General features: G+C 38.0%; 1 protein-coding gene across 2 annotated transcripts; it reads left to right on the top strand.

The window, feature by feature from the left end:
* Positions 1 to 12,551: 12,551 nt before the first annotated feature.
* On the top strand, positions 12,552 to 15,550 carry LOC120546526 (tubulin alpha chain-like). Of its 2 annotated transcripts, XM_039781486.1 has the most exons (5): positions 12,552 to 12,691; positions 13,690 to 13,912; positions 14,004 to 14,152; positions 14,255 to 15,121; positions 15,412 to 15,550. In XM_039781486.1, the coding sequence occupies exons 1-5, from the start codon at positions 12,689 to 12,691 to the stop codon at positions 15,523 to 15,525; spliced, it is 1,356 nt and encodes a 451-aa protein (XP_039637420.1). In that variant the 5' UTR covers positions 12,552 to 12,688; the 3' UTR covers positions 15,526 to 15,550. The 2 variants fall into 2 exon arrangements, with proteins under 2 accessions (XP_039637420.1, XP_039637430.1); XM_039781496.1 differs by lacking the exon at positions 15,412 to 15,550 and having other exon boundaries at positions 14,255 to 15,372.
* The last annotated feature ends 1,628 nt before the right edge of the window (positions 15,551 to 17,178 follow it).

Below are 17,178 nucleotides of genomic sequence, written 5' to 3'. Positions count from 1 at the left end.
TGCAATATGTACAATATCACAATACATTACAATATTACAATGAACATTAGTGAGGGAAAAATATAACTTCTTCACTGGTAAGTGGAAGTGCACTTAGCTCCATGGACTGAACGTATAAACAGAGTGATTCCTCTTATATAAAAATCATGCAGCTACAATTATACTTCAGCAAAACTACTTAAAGAGGCGCTATGCAGTTTTGGCCATTTCTTTGCTGTTTTCGCTTTTTGCTGGCAGGTTTCTCTATAGAGCTCCCCCTACAGCTTGTGTCTGACTCCTCTCTCGGTCAGTCTGCCGTTTCCTCTTTCTCTGTTCCTCTGACAATGCTTTCCCAGCTTTCTGCTTCATTTTAACCGGCTCAGCCATGACGATAGTGTGAAAAACTCCATCACTACCTTGTTAGCCGGTTCCTGAATGGGCGTATGTGTGCAGTGCCGTGAAGCAATTCGTTATATCGCGAGACCTGATATCACGCCATACTTCCTGATTCTGAGGCCGGCGGCTCACCGGCTGAAAGTTGCAAGGGTGGTTATTCAGCTCACAGGAGCTAGGAGGGAGCGAGACCACCACCATTCAACCTGAAAAAAGTCATATAACCATTCCAATGACTCCGAAGCTGTTCAGTTAAGGTAAATTAAGCTAAAAAAAAAACTGCATAGTTCCCCTTTAATGTGCTTTAGCCTGAGTGTAATCCACAACCGCAATTCACTGGTTGAGCCCAAGTTCAAAGTGCCACTCCCTTTTATGTTTTTAAGATAATTATGAACACAGAAACTATAAGCAACAGGGGTAAACTAAACGTTACTATCTTTTATTTGGAATTTTTACTGAGGAAAATGTCTTAACCCATGCACGACAACTTCCCCCGAGTTGCAGTTTATGGGAAACATACCTTACTTTAGTACAAATGGCGTGAGCTATCTCAGTCATTTTTCAGTGTTCATGCATGCAGTGCTATCAGATTGCTGGAAGGATTTCTCATATCCCCTGGTTAATGCTGATAACGTTTTAACAGCTGAGTGATTTACTGAAGAAACTTGTATTCATTTATTTATTATGAGTGTGCACTTAATGGTTTACCTTTATGTTATACTTAATCATTCCTAGTACTCTATAAGACTGTTTCAGATTAGTTGTACCCCATTCCATATTTAGCGCACTTTTAACCAGACACAGCAGTTGTACTGAGGACAGAGTGTTTTTCCAAATATTAGAGCCTTGTTTCACCTCGAGTATGATAGCTCATGAGTGTGCAGCTTCTTGGACTCAGAAAAGAACAGGATCTCTTCTCTCATAAATCACAGGGCAGAGAAAGGTTTACTAGGGAGTGGTATCCAGTACCTAGAAGAAAAAACACTGTAACGTACGAGGAGATCAACAGAACAATGAACATTTGTTAAAAAAAGAAAAAAAGATGAGGACATTTACACTGAATGGTCGTTTTTCGTACTATTTCAGTGTCCTGCAACTTTATGACTAAAGTTGACACTCATAAACCAAGCTCAGAAGTCTTACTGATGTGATCTCCCATCCATCTGTCATTTTCTCCCTATGTGTATGTACCTTGTGATTAATGGAGTGTTTTCAGATCTCTCATCATACCTTTTTAAAATGAAAAAGATGTTTACCTGAGGCAACCCTGACAGCTACATACTGTAGCTGATACTCTATCACTTTGAGTGTTTCTCTCTATGCCATTAAGAATTAGTAATTCCTAATAACTGGATCCTGTCATGGGTGTCTTCACTTCAACAAAAGAAAAGTTAATAAACAAGTACTGGATTTTTCTACATTTGAACAGTTGTTGGGAACTTGCTGTTGGGGAACACTTGGTGCCTGAAGGAGAAACTGTGACCAGCATACACTGTGGGGACAATAAATCATGAGCCTCGGTGGACGGTTGAGGGGAAACTGTGACATGAGGTTCTGATGTCCATAGGAACTGCATTAATGCATATGGGTTTTATTAGGTGTGCACAAGAGGTATGTATTTGTGTCTCAAGCATAGCAAAATGTGGGACAGAGGACACAGCTGCCCTACTTTTTGTATTTTTTTTTTCAGCTTCAGTAGGAAAAGAAAGACAACCCCTCTGTCCTGGTTACATATTTCCCATCTCGTTCTGTCTATAGTTATGATAAAGTTGGTTCTATCACTCTTTAATAAATCACTTTAATCCATAAAATGAAACACATGTAATTCAATGAATTACACATTTATTTATTTTCATACGTTTGTTGATATACTATTTTTATTCAGTGACAGGATGGGATACATTGTTCCATATTGATTTTAACATCTGCAGATGTAATCTCTCGCTGTGCCTAAGTAATTTATATAAAACTTAATAATAAAACTTGATATGGCATTGCAGTGACATACTGTAGCTTCCTTGTTATGTTTGCATATTTAATGTGCTTGCCCAAGGAGCTATGAATACATTATACGTACATTACTGGCAACATTAACCACTGCAGCTGATGCCAAGAGTAAGTCAAGCCTGATTTGATTTCTGATTTGAATGTTGTTCTCAGTAATATTATTTGTCTATGTATTCAGTTATGGTACAAATCTCTCACACACACACACACACACACACACACACACACACACACACACACACACACACACACATATATATATATATATATATATATATATATATATATATATATATATATATATATATATAATTTGTGATTTTGCAGGGCTACAAAATATGCATGTGTCATACACTTATAAGTGTGTTGCATCATGTTTTTTTTTACAGTTGAGTAAAGAAAAGAAAGGCTAATGTTTTCGGCAAACAGATGAAATAAATAGCTGAGAAAATGGTTTTTCAGAAGCTGTTGCAGCACTTTTGAACGTTACTATGTTATTATCTCAAAGGCATACCACACATCTGGACATTCCGTTTTGGACCCTCAACATCATTTACATGTTGAGTTCCAGATGCTTCCATCAGGGGCGGAGGTTTAATCTCCCCACAGGTGGCCCTTATAGATACAGATTGCCCTTTGTTCTACCCTATTGGTTTTTTCATACAAACTATAGCTCCAGATGTCATGTGATTGGGTCTTCTTTTTCCATGACTCATGGTGACAGTGTGGGAGATATGGATATTGTGCTGTGCTGTGTATTCTATTTATTTGTGTTGGACTAGTGTCTGCAAAGCAAATTGCCCCTTGGGGATATTAAAGTTTTTTTTAAACCTTTGAATCTTGAATAAACTTGGACCATTTGACATATTATGAAACAAAGGGAAGTATTATAGATAGGGTTGGGTATGGTTTGGATTTTTACGATTCTGATTCCTAAACCGATTCTTGATAAACTGAAAAATGACATCAAAGAAAGGCTAGGGAAAATATGGCATTTTAAAAGTAGCCTACATTTACAGTAGCTAGCTAACGGTAGACCACAGAGAAAGTGTGATATTTTTACATCCGTTTTGGAGCGACAGAGGGAAAATATTTCGGTCGACACATTAAGTGGAACCGAAATGAGGAACCAAAATTGACATTCTAATCCTGGCCGATTCCTACCGGTTGCGTAGGAACCGGTTCCATAGTGGAACGCAACCCAACCCTAATTATAGAAAATATGAAATGAAAGAAAGAAATAAAGTATTGCCATAATTGTATCCATAATCACATCTGGCACAGACAAAAAATAAAGAACAAAACTGGTTTGAGACACATAACTAATTTATTATTAAACATATTGTTAAATGTAGCCTAACTGTGTGTTGTATAATGCAGTGAAGGGCAAAACAGTTTATGATTAGAAAAATGTACAATATTAACTAATAGTATTAGAGATCCACAGAGCAGCCTGTACAGTTGTGTATTACAGGCTAATCTGCTGAATTCTTTCATATTTACATTATAGACATTTAATGCATATGTGTGTGTGTGTGTGTGTGTGTGTGTGTTAGATTTAAAAGAAATCAGCCTTGCAAAAACAACGAAGGGCACATATGTTGCTCATATGTGAACCAACATGAAAGACGAGTATCATCAGCCTGTTTCAGTTCCAGACTTTTGTTGTTGTTGAGCTCACCACGATGAAATATAGTAAATTTACAACTTCCTCATGAAGGTTCAGCTAGCAAAATAGTCAACAATATCAAGACATGCTATATATTTGCAGTATAGTCACTACATCTCTGAGGCATAATAAATCATAAAATGTGCATATGTTAGAGCTACAACTAAATACAGAAAGGATTTCAAAGGAGAATCATCATCAACAAATTCTCTTTTATTCACTTGAATTACAATTTTAATAATATGCAAATGTTTTTCATTTGTGATGGGAAACACAAAAATTGGGGTTCTAAAGCCATAAAGTATTACCTCCTTATTTGTGAAGAGTCCAGTCTGGTCCATCTCTGGTATTTGTGCAGGAAGTACGCTGGAAATCTGTCAAACTGCATGGGGATGAGACTGATGCTCATTACATGCCTTCATGCTCACAGTGACTATCATGGGCTCTACAGAAACTGGCGGCAGTCAGAATAATAAAACAGGGACATGAAAGATTGTGAAAAAGGGACTTCTTAGTAGATGCATGTTTATTTGGCTTTTAATGCCTGCAGCCTTTTCTGTTTAATGCCCATATGCTGGCAATTAAATGGTCATTAGTGGCACATTTCTGCCAAACTGTAGGCCTAATCATTTCAATGCACAGACATACTGCTTAAATTATGAGGGATAAAAAAGATTTTGATGAACTTGAAACCACAGTAGTATAAACACCACTCTTTATTTCTCCATTTCCATGTCTCATCATAGTTTTCCATTTGAGATTTGGATTTGGCGCCCTCTGCAGATTATAGTCATATATATCTGTAGGCTACTCCTCTCCATGTAACACTCTTCTGCTATATTTAGATAGTTTAAACCAGAGATCTTCAATTTTTTGAAAGTAGAAAAATAAAAAATGAAAATGTGTTAACATGAATCCAACATGTTATTAGTAAATATTAATCAGCTTATTTGTGAGAAAAAAACACATTATTGATACTGGCCTATAGGTCACTAAGGTAGCCTTCCACAGATACAAGTAATGAGGATTCATTGTGCCCATAGGTGTAATTTACAGGGGGGTTGGCGTTTATAACCCCCCCCCCCAATAATACAAACTGGCCAGTGCAACCCCCCCAAAAAACATTTTATAATTTCCTATACCTAAATAAAGACATTACATTACCCTACATTGATGCAGAAAATGCATAAATTGTTGCAGAACAATTCACCAGAAATGCTAAAAATTATAATTTTGCTCTAAAGTGGAGATCTCAACATTATATTTTAATAGCTTATGCACTAAAAAGGTATGTAAAAAGGCGTTAGGTCGCCCCACACGTTATTGTAGGCCCAGTTTACTGTAATACGCAACATTTTATACAATATATAGTAAGGGGTCCCTGCTCAGACTCTGTTATAGTTAACCCTTGTGTTTTCCTCCCGTCGACCATGCACTAGTTGTCCTCCCAGGTCAAAATTGACCCGGTCTGTTTTGCCAGTTTATAAAGCATGAAGTATAAATTATTACCCAATTCTGTGTTACATCTTCTTAACAACTTCTTTCCAACCTATAACCACTAATTTTACACTTATTTCTTTATATATATGGTCAAAGAAACGCATTTATATCAAATTATACCTAATTTCTGAGTTAAAAAAAGCTGAAAATATGAATTATTTTGACTAGCAGTTGAGATCAACGGGAACATATGTTGATGGTTTATCACAGACTGGTATAAATCAAAGTTTAGTGAAAATACTGTTTTGAAACTATTTCAATTTTTTTAATGGCAGCCAATAATCACACTTGTTGTCCTCCCGGGTCAAAATTGACCTGGTCTGTTTTGGTTATTAATAAAGCATAAAGTATAAATTATCAACCAATTCTATTTTACACCTTCTTAACAACTTCATTCCAACTCATTACCACTAGTTTTATACTTATCTTTGGAATTTATGGTGAATAAACTTCATTTACATGAAACAATACCTAATCTTTGGGGTAAAATAAGCATAAATTATGAATTATTTTTATTATAGTTAAGATCAGATGAACCTATGTTAGTGGATAATCACTGACTGGTATATGTTAGTGATTAGTCAGGATATGGTTTTGAATCCATTTTATTATTTTTAATGGCAGCCAATAATCACACCTGGTGTCTTCCTGGGCAAAAAGTGACCTGGTCTGCTTTGCGTGTTTATAAAGCATAGACAATTATAATTAATCACTCAAATCTGTGTTATTACTTTTATTCAACTTCATTCCAATTCATCTCAACTAGTTTTACACTTATTATTTTCTATTTATGGTCAACAGACCTCATTTACATAAAATTATACCTACCTTCTGAGTAAAATGAGTTGAGATCTGAGATATTGAGAAAGTTGTGTTTGGATTAATGGCTGGTATGTGACAACTATATTCCCAGGTTAAAATTACAGTTTTTCTCATTTGCTAAGACACACTAAATGAAACTGGGATCCGCTTTATCTTCATCATCACATTATTAGCACAGCAGAAGTCTTCTCTTGCAAATCTTTTAACACTTTTTCATTTGTTTCACACATTTTTCACACTCTTTGTCAAAACAGTTACCACAGATCTCATTGAAAGACCCCGAACTCTATTGGATTCACTGTGTTGAACAAAAGCAAAACATCTATTCACAGCTGATAGAAAGTACTTGCATAATTATAAAACTCTATGCACCTGTGTAAAACTCATTTGTACAACTCTTCAATCAGCAATCAGTCCTCATCCATCTATAAAAGATGCCACATCTGTGTTGCTATTTGCAAGCATGGATCAAAGAGGCCATAGAGTAAGAGGCCATGGCAGAGGGGCCAGAGGAAGAGGAGCCCGTATGCATGGTGGAGGAGCTGCAGCAGCAAGAGGACAATATCGAGCTCAAGTTTCAAATGAAATTCGGGCAACAATTATTGACCATGTCATCAATCATGGCTTGTCCTTTAGAGAGGCTGGACAAAGGGTCCAGCCCATTCTGACTCGGAGCACTGTGGCATCTATTGTCAGGCTTTTTCGGAATTAGAACAGGTAATTCACAGTGTTACTGTAATGTATACCACTGTGTATTTCAGCTTTACTGTATTGCCCTGTTAGCAGAACAAACTGTCTACAGTAATGCAGATGTTTTATCAATCCCATTTATGTGACTGTCATACAGTAATGTCAATTTTGACATGCTTTTTGCTTTTACTTTATAGGATCCACACACTGGTGGCAGAGGAAAGATATTTAGTATTGAACAGGAGTCTGCCATTGTAGATATGGTAGTGGCAAACAATGCAATCAGACTGCGTGAAATCCAGGCAGCAGTAATTGCAGATCAGGGAGCATTTAGAAATATAAACAGTGTGAGTTTGGCAACTATAGATCGAGTCCTTAAACGACACCATGTCAGAATGAAGCAGCTGTACCGAGTTCCATTTCAAAGAAACTCTGACATCGTAAAGGAGGCACGATTCCAGTATGTGCAGGTACAGATTTTGTTATTGTAATACCTTGTTTACCATAGTTATATGCGACTGGAATACTGTAATTTGCTTTATGAATTTGCTCTTTTTCTTAGAGAATAATGGAGCTTGAAGCTGAAGGGGCACATCACAAATTCATTTTTGTGGATGAAGCCGGCTTCAACCTCTGTAAAGGAGTGAGACCGCGGGGAGGAACATCATTGGGCAGAGGGCCACTGTCACAGTGCCAGGTCAGAGGGGTGCCAATATCTCCATGTGTGCTGCCATCTCCAATGATGGGGTCCTCTGCCACATACCAACCATTGGCCCATACAATACAGACCGCCTCATCACATTTCTTGATTCATTGAAAGAAATACTGATTCCACCCGAAGAGAGAGGGCTGTTGAGGCCTGGAATGACTCTGTATGTCATAATTTGGGACAATGTGGCTTTCCATCACTCTCGCCTTGTGAACGAATGGTTTGCAGCACAGCTTCGTATTACAGTTTTTCTTGATTGCTTTGATACAGCAGTCAACTCAAACTCCACATTTTCAAAACAGTTAACACACAGGCCGAAACAGTGACACTCATGGTCAAAACGAAACATTTTGTTTGCAAAAGGCTCTAACCGTGCCAAAACATTTAAAATATGCACCAAAAGCAAATTTTGCCTTCAAACAACACAACTTGCAAACAACTGTATGAGCTCTTCCAATCAACCATTACACAGTGGACAACAAAATACAAAATACAGCACTCAGTGCGAATCAGTGCACCATTGCTTGTCATGGTAGCCTATTACTGTACGGAGCTTTCATGCCAGTGCCATTTGTTGTCAAATTTGCCTTCTTGCAAAGAATTGGATCCAGAATCAGAAATGATTTGATGCAAATTTTATTGATTCTTATTTTCAAACTGTGGCTAAAAACTGAAATACTGTAAATATTACACAAAATACATGTAAACCAAACCAAAGAGTACAGGAAATTAAGAAAATAAAAATAAAATCTATTACAGTAAAGTATAAACATCTATTTCTGTAGAGTATAAGAAATAGCCACTATTGATACTCAGTCTCTTCTGTCTTGACGATGGGGCCACATGGCCTAACCCTGCTGACTGATTGCTAATTGAAGATTTGTGTCAAGGAGTGTCAAACAGGTGCTTCAGTGATTTCATACTGATGTAGGTAGTTTCTAATAGTTAGGAACAAATGGTTTCTGTTTGGTTACCATAGCTAAAAGAATGGAGTTTGGACTGCTTGAATGACAGCCGTGTTAACTGTTCTGCAAAAGGGTGGGGAAAATGTGTCAATCCAATGAGAAAGGGTTAACACATTTGCAATAGGTGTCTTCTGCTCTGCTGAGACAGTGATGATGAAAACCAAGTGGATCCCAGTTTCTTTAAGCAGATCAAAGCAATCAAGAAAAACTGTATGATGCAATTCCTTCCTGCATACTCCCCTTTTCTGAACCCAATCAAGGAGTTCTCTGCTTGGAGGTGGAAGGTGTATGATCACCGGCCATATGAGCAGATGCCCCTCCTGGAGGCAATGAATGCTGGTTGCCTGGCAATAGGTGCAGAGGACTGCCAGGGATGGATGCGCCATGCAAGGAGGTATTTCCCTCGGTGCATTGCAAGGGAAAACATTCAATGCGATGTTGATGAGAACCTGTGGCATAATCGTCAAGAACGAATGGACTAAATGTCAAAGATAAAATATATATCTTTTTCCACCCATAAGTTTCCTTTGGTAGCTTTTTTCTTTTTTTTTCAGTATCCATTTGAGTTTGTTAAGAATCATATTTCATATTGATGGCTGTATTTTGTATTTTGTGGTCCATTGTGTAATGATTGATTGAAAGAATAAATTAATTTGACCACAAGTTGTGGTGTTTGATGGAAATATTTGCTTATGTTGCATGCTTTTAATGTTTTGTGAGTGCTAACAAAATGAGTCATTTTGGCCATTGAGCTTCAGTTTTATCCTGTGTGTTAACTGTTTTGAAAATGTGCAAATTTGTTTAAGCAATTGAGAAAAACTGTAACGGATGCAATTGTATTTACAAACAACGGAGAGCTAACAAAAAGGAAAAAAACAATTTACGGAAAGTTTACTTGGCCCCTTTTAGGAAAAGACACATCAAAGGTGTTATGACAAAAAGTTTACAAAACTGTAGTTTGAAGTTGTGTCTGTATGTTTGTATTTGTGTGTGTGTGTGTGTGTGTGTGTGTGTGTGTGTGTGTGTGTGTGTGTGTGTGTGTGTGTGTGTGTGTGTGTGTGTGTGTGTGTGTGCATGTGTGTGTGTGGCGACGCCGCACATGTCTGTGTGTGCATGTGTGTGTCTGTGTAAAGTTTTATGTCAGGACAGCTCAATAGTGTGATATATTGCAGGTCTCAGCTGTGTGTGTGTGTGTGTGTGTTTGTGTGTGTGTGTGTGTGTGTGTGTGTGTGTGTGTGTGTGTATGTGTGTGTGTGCGTGTGTGTGTGTGTGTATGTGTGTGTGGGCATGCATGTGCACGTCTGCATGTACATGTGTGTCCGTGTGTGTGCATGTTCATCTGCTGAAAAGAACAGTAGTGTGATCCACTATGCAACGGTTGTGTGTGAGTGTGTGTGTGTGTGTGTGTGTGTGTATGTGTATGCGTGTGTGTGTGTTTGAGTGTGTGCGTGCGTTCATATATGCTGAAAAGCACAATAGTGTAATCTTTTGTAGGTCTCAGCTACTGTGTGTGTTTGTTTGTGTGTGTGTGTGTGTGTGTGTGTGTGTGTGTGTGCATGTGTGTGGGGGTGTTTGTGTGTCTCCGCATGTGCATTCATGTACGTGTGTGTGTTCATCTGCTGTTGAGCGCAAAAGTGCCTCATTGCACCACCGGGTCAAAATTGACCCGGGAAGAACACAAATGCAATAAAATTAAATAAAACACCCAAAATTCTATGAAAGCAGTGATCATTAATGTTACTTGCGAATAATTTCATTGGGAATCACCCATGCTATTTTTGGTTAATTTAGTTGAAAGAAACCCACTGATTATTTTATATTAACCACAGAAGCCATAGAGCTTCATGAAAAATGGTCAAGTTATCATACTTGATACTACTGCATCATGTTTGATTTGATCTGTTTTTACACACAAAAGAGTGATACAAGTTCAAGTAATTCTATATGACTTTGTGTTTAATAATCATAATAATTAAAACTGTTAAGATCTCTGAAGTTTTTTTTATCATATTAAATTTTCCACAATTATCAAGCTTAAAATTGTGAACCTTTTTAGTGCAGCCTACATAAGATGCTTGTATAGTTTTCACTGTGTGAGTCTGTGTGTGTGTGTGTGTGTGTGTGTGTGTGTGTGTGTGTGTGTGTGTGTGTGTGTGTGTGTGTGTGTGTGTGTGTGTGTGTGTGTGTGTGTGTGTGTGTCATCTAGTGGAAACTACCACAGAGACGGAGTTGAGTACTTTGCCAGGTGTTTATATGTCTGATTTTGTCAGTGCAATAGCGTTGCAACCATGTATGAAGGCCGGGGTCAAAAAACTGGGTGTGGTACTAGAAAGTGCGCCTGGTCGGATTTGGCGTCACAGATTTTTAGGCATTCTATTATCTCAAATGGCTTGAAAATAGGTTTGAGCTGGGCCCTGAATGTTTATAACGTCTGGCTTCACCCCTGCTTGAAGGGTTTTTGTACAACTCTACTGTATTTTGGAGGCTACCAAATATTACACTTTATACTCCACTACATTTTTTTGACAACTTTAGTTACGAGTTACTTTTCAGATTTAGATTATTAATACAAGAATGAATAGAATAATAAATTATGATATTATAACTAAAACTACCCAGTATATAAAGTAGGCTAGTTAAAGTGAGCTCCACTTTCACCAGCTGCAACATAAAAGTGATGAATGATGAATTAATGCATCACTAATTTTAATCAAATAATATAGTATTCTGATTTGGACCATGTTACAAAATGAGTATAGGCTACTTTTACTTTTGGTACATTACATTTTTGTTAATGCTAATACTTTTGTATGCAGGACTTTTACTGCAACAGAGTATTTTTACACTGTTGCATGTGTGTGTGTGTGTGTGTGTGTGTGTGTGTGGTTGCTCCTTTTAATTACTGTAGTACAGTAACATCTAAATGCTCACCTTCTTTGATAGCATACTGTATGTAGTTATTTGACATTTATTAGGCCTATATTCTTATTTTGTTGATTGTATGGAAATAAAATTTGCAGTTACTGGTTTATTTATCATTCCTATTTTTTTAACCATTACTTGTGTTAGCTATTCATATTTATCTGTTATGTTCTGCTTCTCATATTGAGGCTAATAATCGCCAGGGGGTACAATAATGGCGGTAAAAACATTACATCACATTAATGAATTAATAAGTTATAGAGAGCACATCCATTTTGTGTTTTAATTGCCTTCTTATTCTTAGAATATAAAATGGTTCTTATATATTGTTTGGTTTAATTTCCAAATACAATAAATAATGGTTTCTGATTAGAGTAGGCCTATTTACATGGATGAATATGCCATTTAGCTAATAGAATAATACAGCTGATAAATAATCTAATACTAGTTTGTTTGAGCAGAAGGGTAATTTGTGAAACCAAACAATAAATATTCAAAACAAAGGGAGAAATGTGGGGTCAATTGATTGAGTGATCATAGTACATATTGGTTTCTACAAGGCTTTAGACTGGGGAGCTGCCTTATTATTTGTATATTATGTTATGTGCATCAGATAAGGTTCAGAAAGGATCATTGGTTATATCTTTTATTATTATTATTATTATTATTATTATTATTATTATTATTATTATTATTATTATTATTATTATATCTATGAGTAACAGCCATGGAAACAAGCATAGAAACAAAGAATTCTATAATAATAAATACAACTGTATTTCTATGATAACACCATAGACTGTTAATGGATAACACCTGTGATGAAGATTCATGTTTTCTTTTAAATAATAGGAAAGGCGCTCTTGTGACCTTCGACCAATCGGAGTCCGCTGCTCTTTCCCCATAGTAACGCGCGGACTCGCCTAGCAACACCACGGCACTCCTAAAAGCGCAGCAGGGACGGTTAAATTAGCTAGCCTTACTCAGCTAACATTGCTCTCTTTCAATCCGTTTAAAGCAGCGTCAGGAAACATGGTGAGTATGAAATAATACGTTTTCTTTCCGTACACAGCACACATTTTCAATTAACTTCGCTATCATGCTAGCTACGTTTTTATGGCATCAGCTAACTAGCTAACTAGCTAGCTAGCTAACTAATTGCTGAACTTGTAGCTTTAACCTTAGCTAGCTAGCTAGCTAGCTACCTAGCTAACGTTAGCTATTTAATTAAATTTTTTGGTGTTAATTAATTAATTCATAAAAAAAGCCAGCGCCTATAATTTCAGTTAAGGTTAAAGTTAGCTAGTCAGTTCGCTAACGATAGCTAGCGTATTTAACCTAGCTAGTTAGCTAGCTAAAGCTTCCTGTCTGACTGTGCCGTGTGCATACCTCTCTGGTTTGTAAGTAACATAGCTAGCTAGCTAGCTAGTCTTGTAACATCCCTCGGCTTTACCCATAGACAGTATATAAGGTTTTACCGCCTAAATTAAACAAAGGGCCTGACAGCAACCCCCGGTTTTTCTAATAAAATGAATGAATCGGGCAAACAAATAGCTGATAGTACAACCCTATAAAAGGTTACAGATTATGTCCCTCCACAGATATTTTATCTAATATTATATATATTCTCAAATCAACATGCGATTATTTTTCTGCTTTAGTCACATGTATTTCATTTTAAGACCGTAAATAAATGTGCAGCATGTGTCAGGTGACTTGGTCATGATGTTGAGGTACCTTGTTCTTTGTAAAGAGCCTTTTTCTTTTTTCCCCTCTTCTCTTTGGACCTTTGCTTTTGAGGTGTGATGATGATGATCTCAAGCATCTAATTAGACATGGTTTAAACATATACAGTAGCTAGATGTCTGGCAATATGTCATAATAATAATGTAGTAATAGTAATAATAGTAATGTAATAATGTTACAAATTGCTGTTTTCCTCCAGCATGAGTGTACCATTTTCTTTTCTTTTCCATTGTCACATGTCTAAAATAATGCGTACGGGTAAATAACCTTGTTTCTATTTTCCACAGCGTGAGTGTATCTCCATCCACGTTGGTCAGGCTGGTGTCCAGATTGGCAATGCCTGCTGGGAGCTTTACTGCCTGGAACATGGGATCCAGCCAGATGGACAGATGCCCAGTGACAAGACTTGTGGAGGAGGAGATGATTCCTTCAACACCTTCTTTAGTGAGACTGGAGCTGGAAAGCACGTCCCCAGAGCAATTTTTGTGGACCTGGAGCCCACTGTTGTCGGTAAACTCTATTTAAATATATAGATGCCATAGTTACCTTATTTCATCAAGTCAAAACCTCAAGTGATTTCTGATTAAATCGGTCTCCTTAGATGAGGTGCGCACTGGGACCTACCGCCAGCTGTTCCACCCTGAGCAGCTGATCACCGGCAAGGAGGATGCTGCCAACAACTACGCCCGTGGACACTACACCATCGGCAAAGAGATCATCGACCTGGTGCTGGACAGGATCCGCAAACTGGTGGGTAACTTAATATCAAGAGGGATTCATTCCTAATTTTCACATATTAAATGAAATGACATATCTCATATGTGACCGCTGTCTCTCCCTCTCTGTCCTCAGGCTGACCAGTGCACCGGCCTTCAGGGCTTCCTGGTTTTCCACAGCTTTGGAGGTGGGACCGGCTCTGGTTTCACCTCCCTGCTGATGGAGCGTCTGTCTGTCGACTATGGCAAGAAGTCCAAGCTGGAATTCTCCATCTACCCAGCTCCCCAGGTGTCCACCGCTGTGGTGGAGCCCTACAACGCCATCCTGACAACCCACACCACCCTGGAGCACTCTGACTGTGCCTTCATGGTGGACAACGAGGCCATCTACGATATCTGCCGTAGGAACCTCGATATCGAGCGTCCTTCTTACACCAACCTGAACAGGTTGATCAGTCAGATTTTGTCCTCCGTCACTGCCTCCCTTCGTTTCGATGGTGCCCTCAATGTTGATCTGACAGAGTTCCAGACCAACTTGGTGCCATATCCCCGTATCCATTTCCCTCTGGCCACCTATGCCCCTGTCATCTCTGCTGAGAAGGCTTACCATGAGCAACTCTCAGTGTCAGAAATCACCAACGCCTGCTTTGAACCAGCCAATCAGTTTGTAAAATGTGACCCTCGCCACGGTAAATACATGGCTTGCTGCCTTTTGTATCGTGGTGATGTGGTGCCCAAAGATGTAAATGCTGCCATTGCCACCATCAAGACCAAGCGCTCCATCCAGTTTGTGGACTGGTGCCCCACTGGTTTCAAGGTGGGCATAAACTACCAGCCACCCACTGTAGTTCCTGGTGGAGACCTGGCCAAGGTCCAGAGGGCTGTGTGCATGCTGAGCAACACCACTGCTATTGCAGAGGCCTGGGCTCGGCTTGACCACAAATTTGATCTGATGTATGCTAAGCGTGCCTTTGTTCACTGGTATGTGGGTGAAGGTATGGAGGAGGGAGAGTTCTCTGAGGCCAGAGAGGACATGGCAGCTCTAGAGAAGGATTATGAAGAGGTTGGAGTGGACTCTATTGAGGGTGAGGGAGAGGAGGAAGGAGAGGAGTAGGGTCTACTTACTAATAAGTAAATCTAAATTTAAAGTGTCCTTCCTGTACAATATACAGGAGCACAATGTTTTGCATTTGTTTTTAGATGTGTACCCTTGTGTTTGAGTAATAAATGTGTCACTGTAGTTGTAAAAAGTTATTTGCCTTTGTTTACTGGTATGTGGGTGACGGTATGGAGGAGGGAGAGTTCTCTGAGGCCAGAGAGGACATGGCAGCTCTGGAGAAGGATTATGAGAAGGTTGGAGCTGATAGTTTTGGAGATGATGGTGATGATGAGGGAGAGTTATATTAAACAGACATGCATTCCCCTTTATTGATCTCTGATCTGTTATTAATGTAAAAAAAATTAAAAGTTTGTTCATTAACTGCACTATTTTGTGCTCTCTTTAAAACACCCCTTCCACAGTCGTGCTCACACTATACGTCTAAGCCACTGTTTAACGTTTAACATAACTTATCTACCTAAGATAGGTTGTATATTCTTTTGTTTTGTCACTTAGAAAATCTAAAATGCTTTGACTATGATTATACTAAATGATCTTGCTGCTCAACTCACTTTAGTCACATGGGGCAGTGGTATTCATCAGATGTTTGAACTCCGCACCTTGTGTGAAATGGCAAACCACCCTAAATTTCTAATTGTTGCAGTATAATATTTACAGATCTCACATTTAATAATTGACGGTGATTTACACAAGAAATGCCAGTGGGTGAGAATTATCTTGTGATCTTTAAAGTATCCAATGTATGAAATATTATTCAGACTAAATGTGAAATAATACAGATTATACAACTGACTTGATGAAAAACAATATCTTAGGGTAATGGTTAGTATTAATATTTTAATGTTAAGAACTCCAAAACAGATGTATAGCAGTTTTTTCCCATTTAAGACAAATCCTCAAACTGTTTTAAAAGAAAAAATAATTTCTAATCCTTTTCCTAAATAAATGGGGACCTCTGGTGGTATCATGCTGTATACTAGGAAGAAGATGTGATGGAAAGGAAAACCAACAAACTCAATGCTGTATCCTTTCAACAGGACATCTATTATCACAGTATGTGTATATATATATATATATGTGTGTGTGTGTGTGTATATATATATATATATATTTATTTGTATTTTTTTTTAACATTTATTAAAACAAGATACTTGACAAAGCGTCTCACACAACATGGTACAAAAACAGATAGTATTGACATGCGCTTATATACACAATAATTGACAGAGGTTTATCACAGTATATTGTACTGAAATATATAATTTCATTTGAAACTTTCATCTACTTTTTTCCCCTTTCTAACAGAGAGGTTTTGTGTCACGCTTTGCAGAGAAGCAAGGCTTGGAGGGCCAGGCGAAGAAAGTGCTTTTTGTGGAAAAGAGTGGTTTAGCCAACACTGCCACCTAGTGACCACAACCAGGAACTCTCCAGAGTGAGCTACCTACCATTATGGAAACGTTGGCGGAGGTATTTTACGGTGCATCTTTTAATTCTGCAGAAACTCAATCAGTAACGATACACATCAGTATAATTTGCATCATTGCTGGCATCCCTAAAGTTCTGGTGATAACATATGTACAAACTTGTGGTAGCCTGTGATGTAAGGAGCATTTAAAAGCATTTCAAGTCACATGCTGGCAGAAAGTTTGAGCTAACAATATTGTTTGTGCAACGGTATATGAACTTTGATCTGGTATTATAAATGAATGTGCTCTGTGCTTCACGTCAGCTGTGCAACAAGTATTTATTTAGTCAGCCAGGATTACAGAGCAGACTGCATTTCTGGTTTATTAATCAGAATCAGAAAGGAGTTTATTGCTACAGTACGTGGGATTTGCCTTGGTGATTGGTGCGTACATACACAAACAAACATATTAAACATGAATACGGAATAAACAATAAATACAGAATCAAAAATATAGTATGTGCAGATGTATAGT

Source organism: Perca fluviatilis, chromosome 2 (genome assembly GCF_010015445.1).
Source record: "Perca fluviatilis chromosome 2, GENO_Pfluv_1.0, whole genome shotgun sequence".
NCBI lineage: Eukaryota > Metazoa > Chordata > Actinopteri > Perciformes > Percidae > Perca > Perca fluviatilis.
The sequence above is the reverse complement of the archived record's forward strand: the minus strand, read 5'-3'. Positions and strand labels throughout refer to the sequence as shown.

Excerpts from the sequence above, each read along its gene's own strand:
- LOC120546526 (XM_039781486.1), top strand. Across the intron at positions 14,153-14,254 it reads TGGACAGGATCCGCAAACTG|GCTGACCAGTGCACCGGCCT; the intron begins GTGGGTAACTTA and ends CTCTGTCCTCAG. Across the intron at positions 15,122-15,411 it reads ATGTGGGTGAAGGTATGGAG|GAGGGAGAGTTCTCTGAGGC; the intron begins GAGGGAGAGTTC and ends GACGGTATGGAG.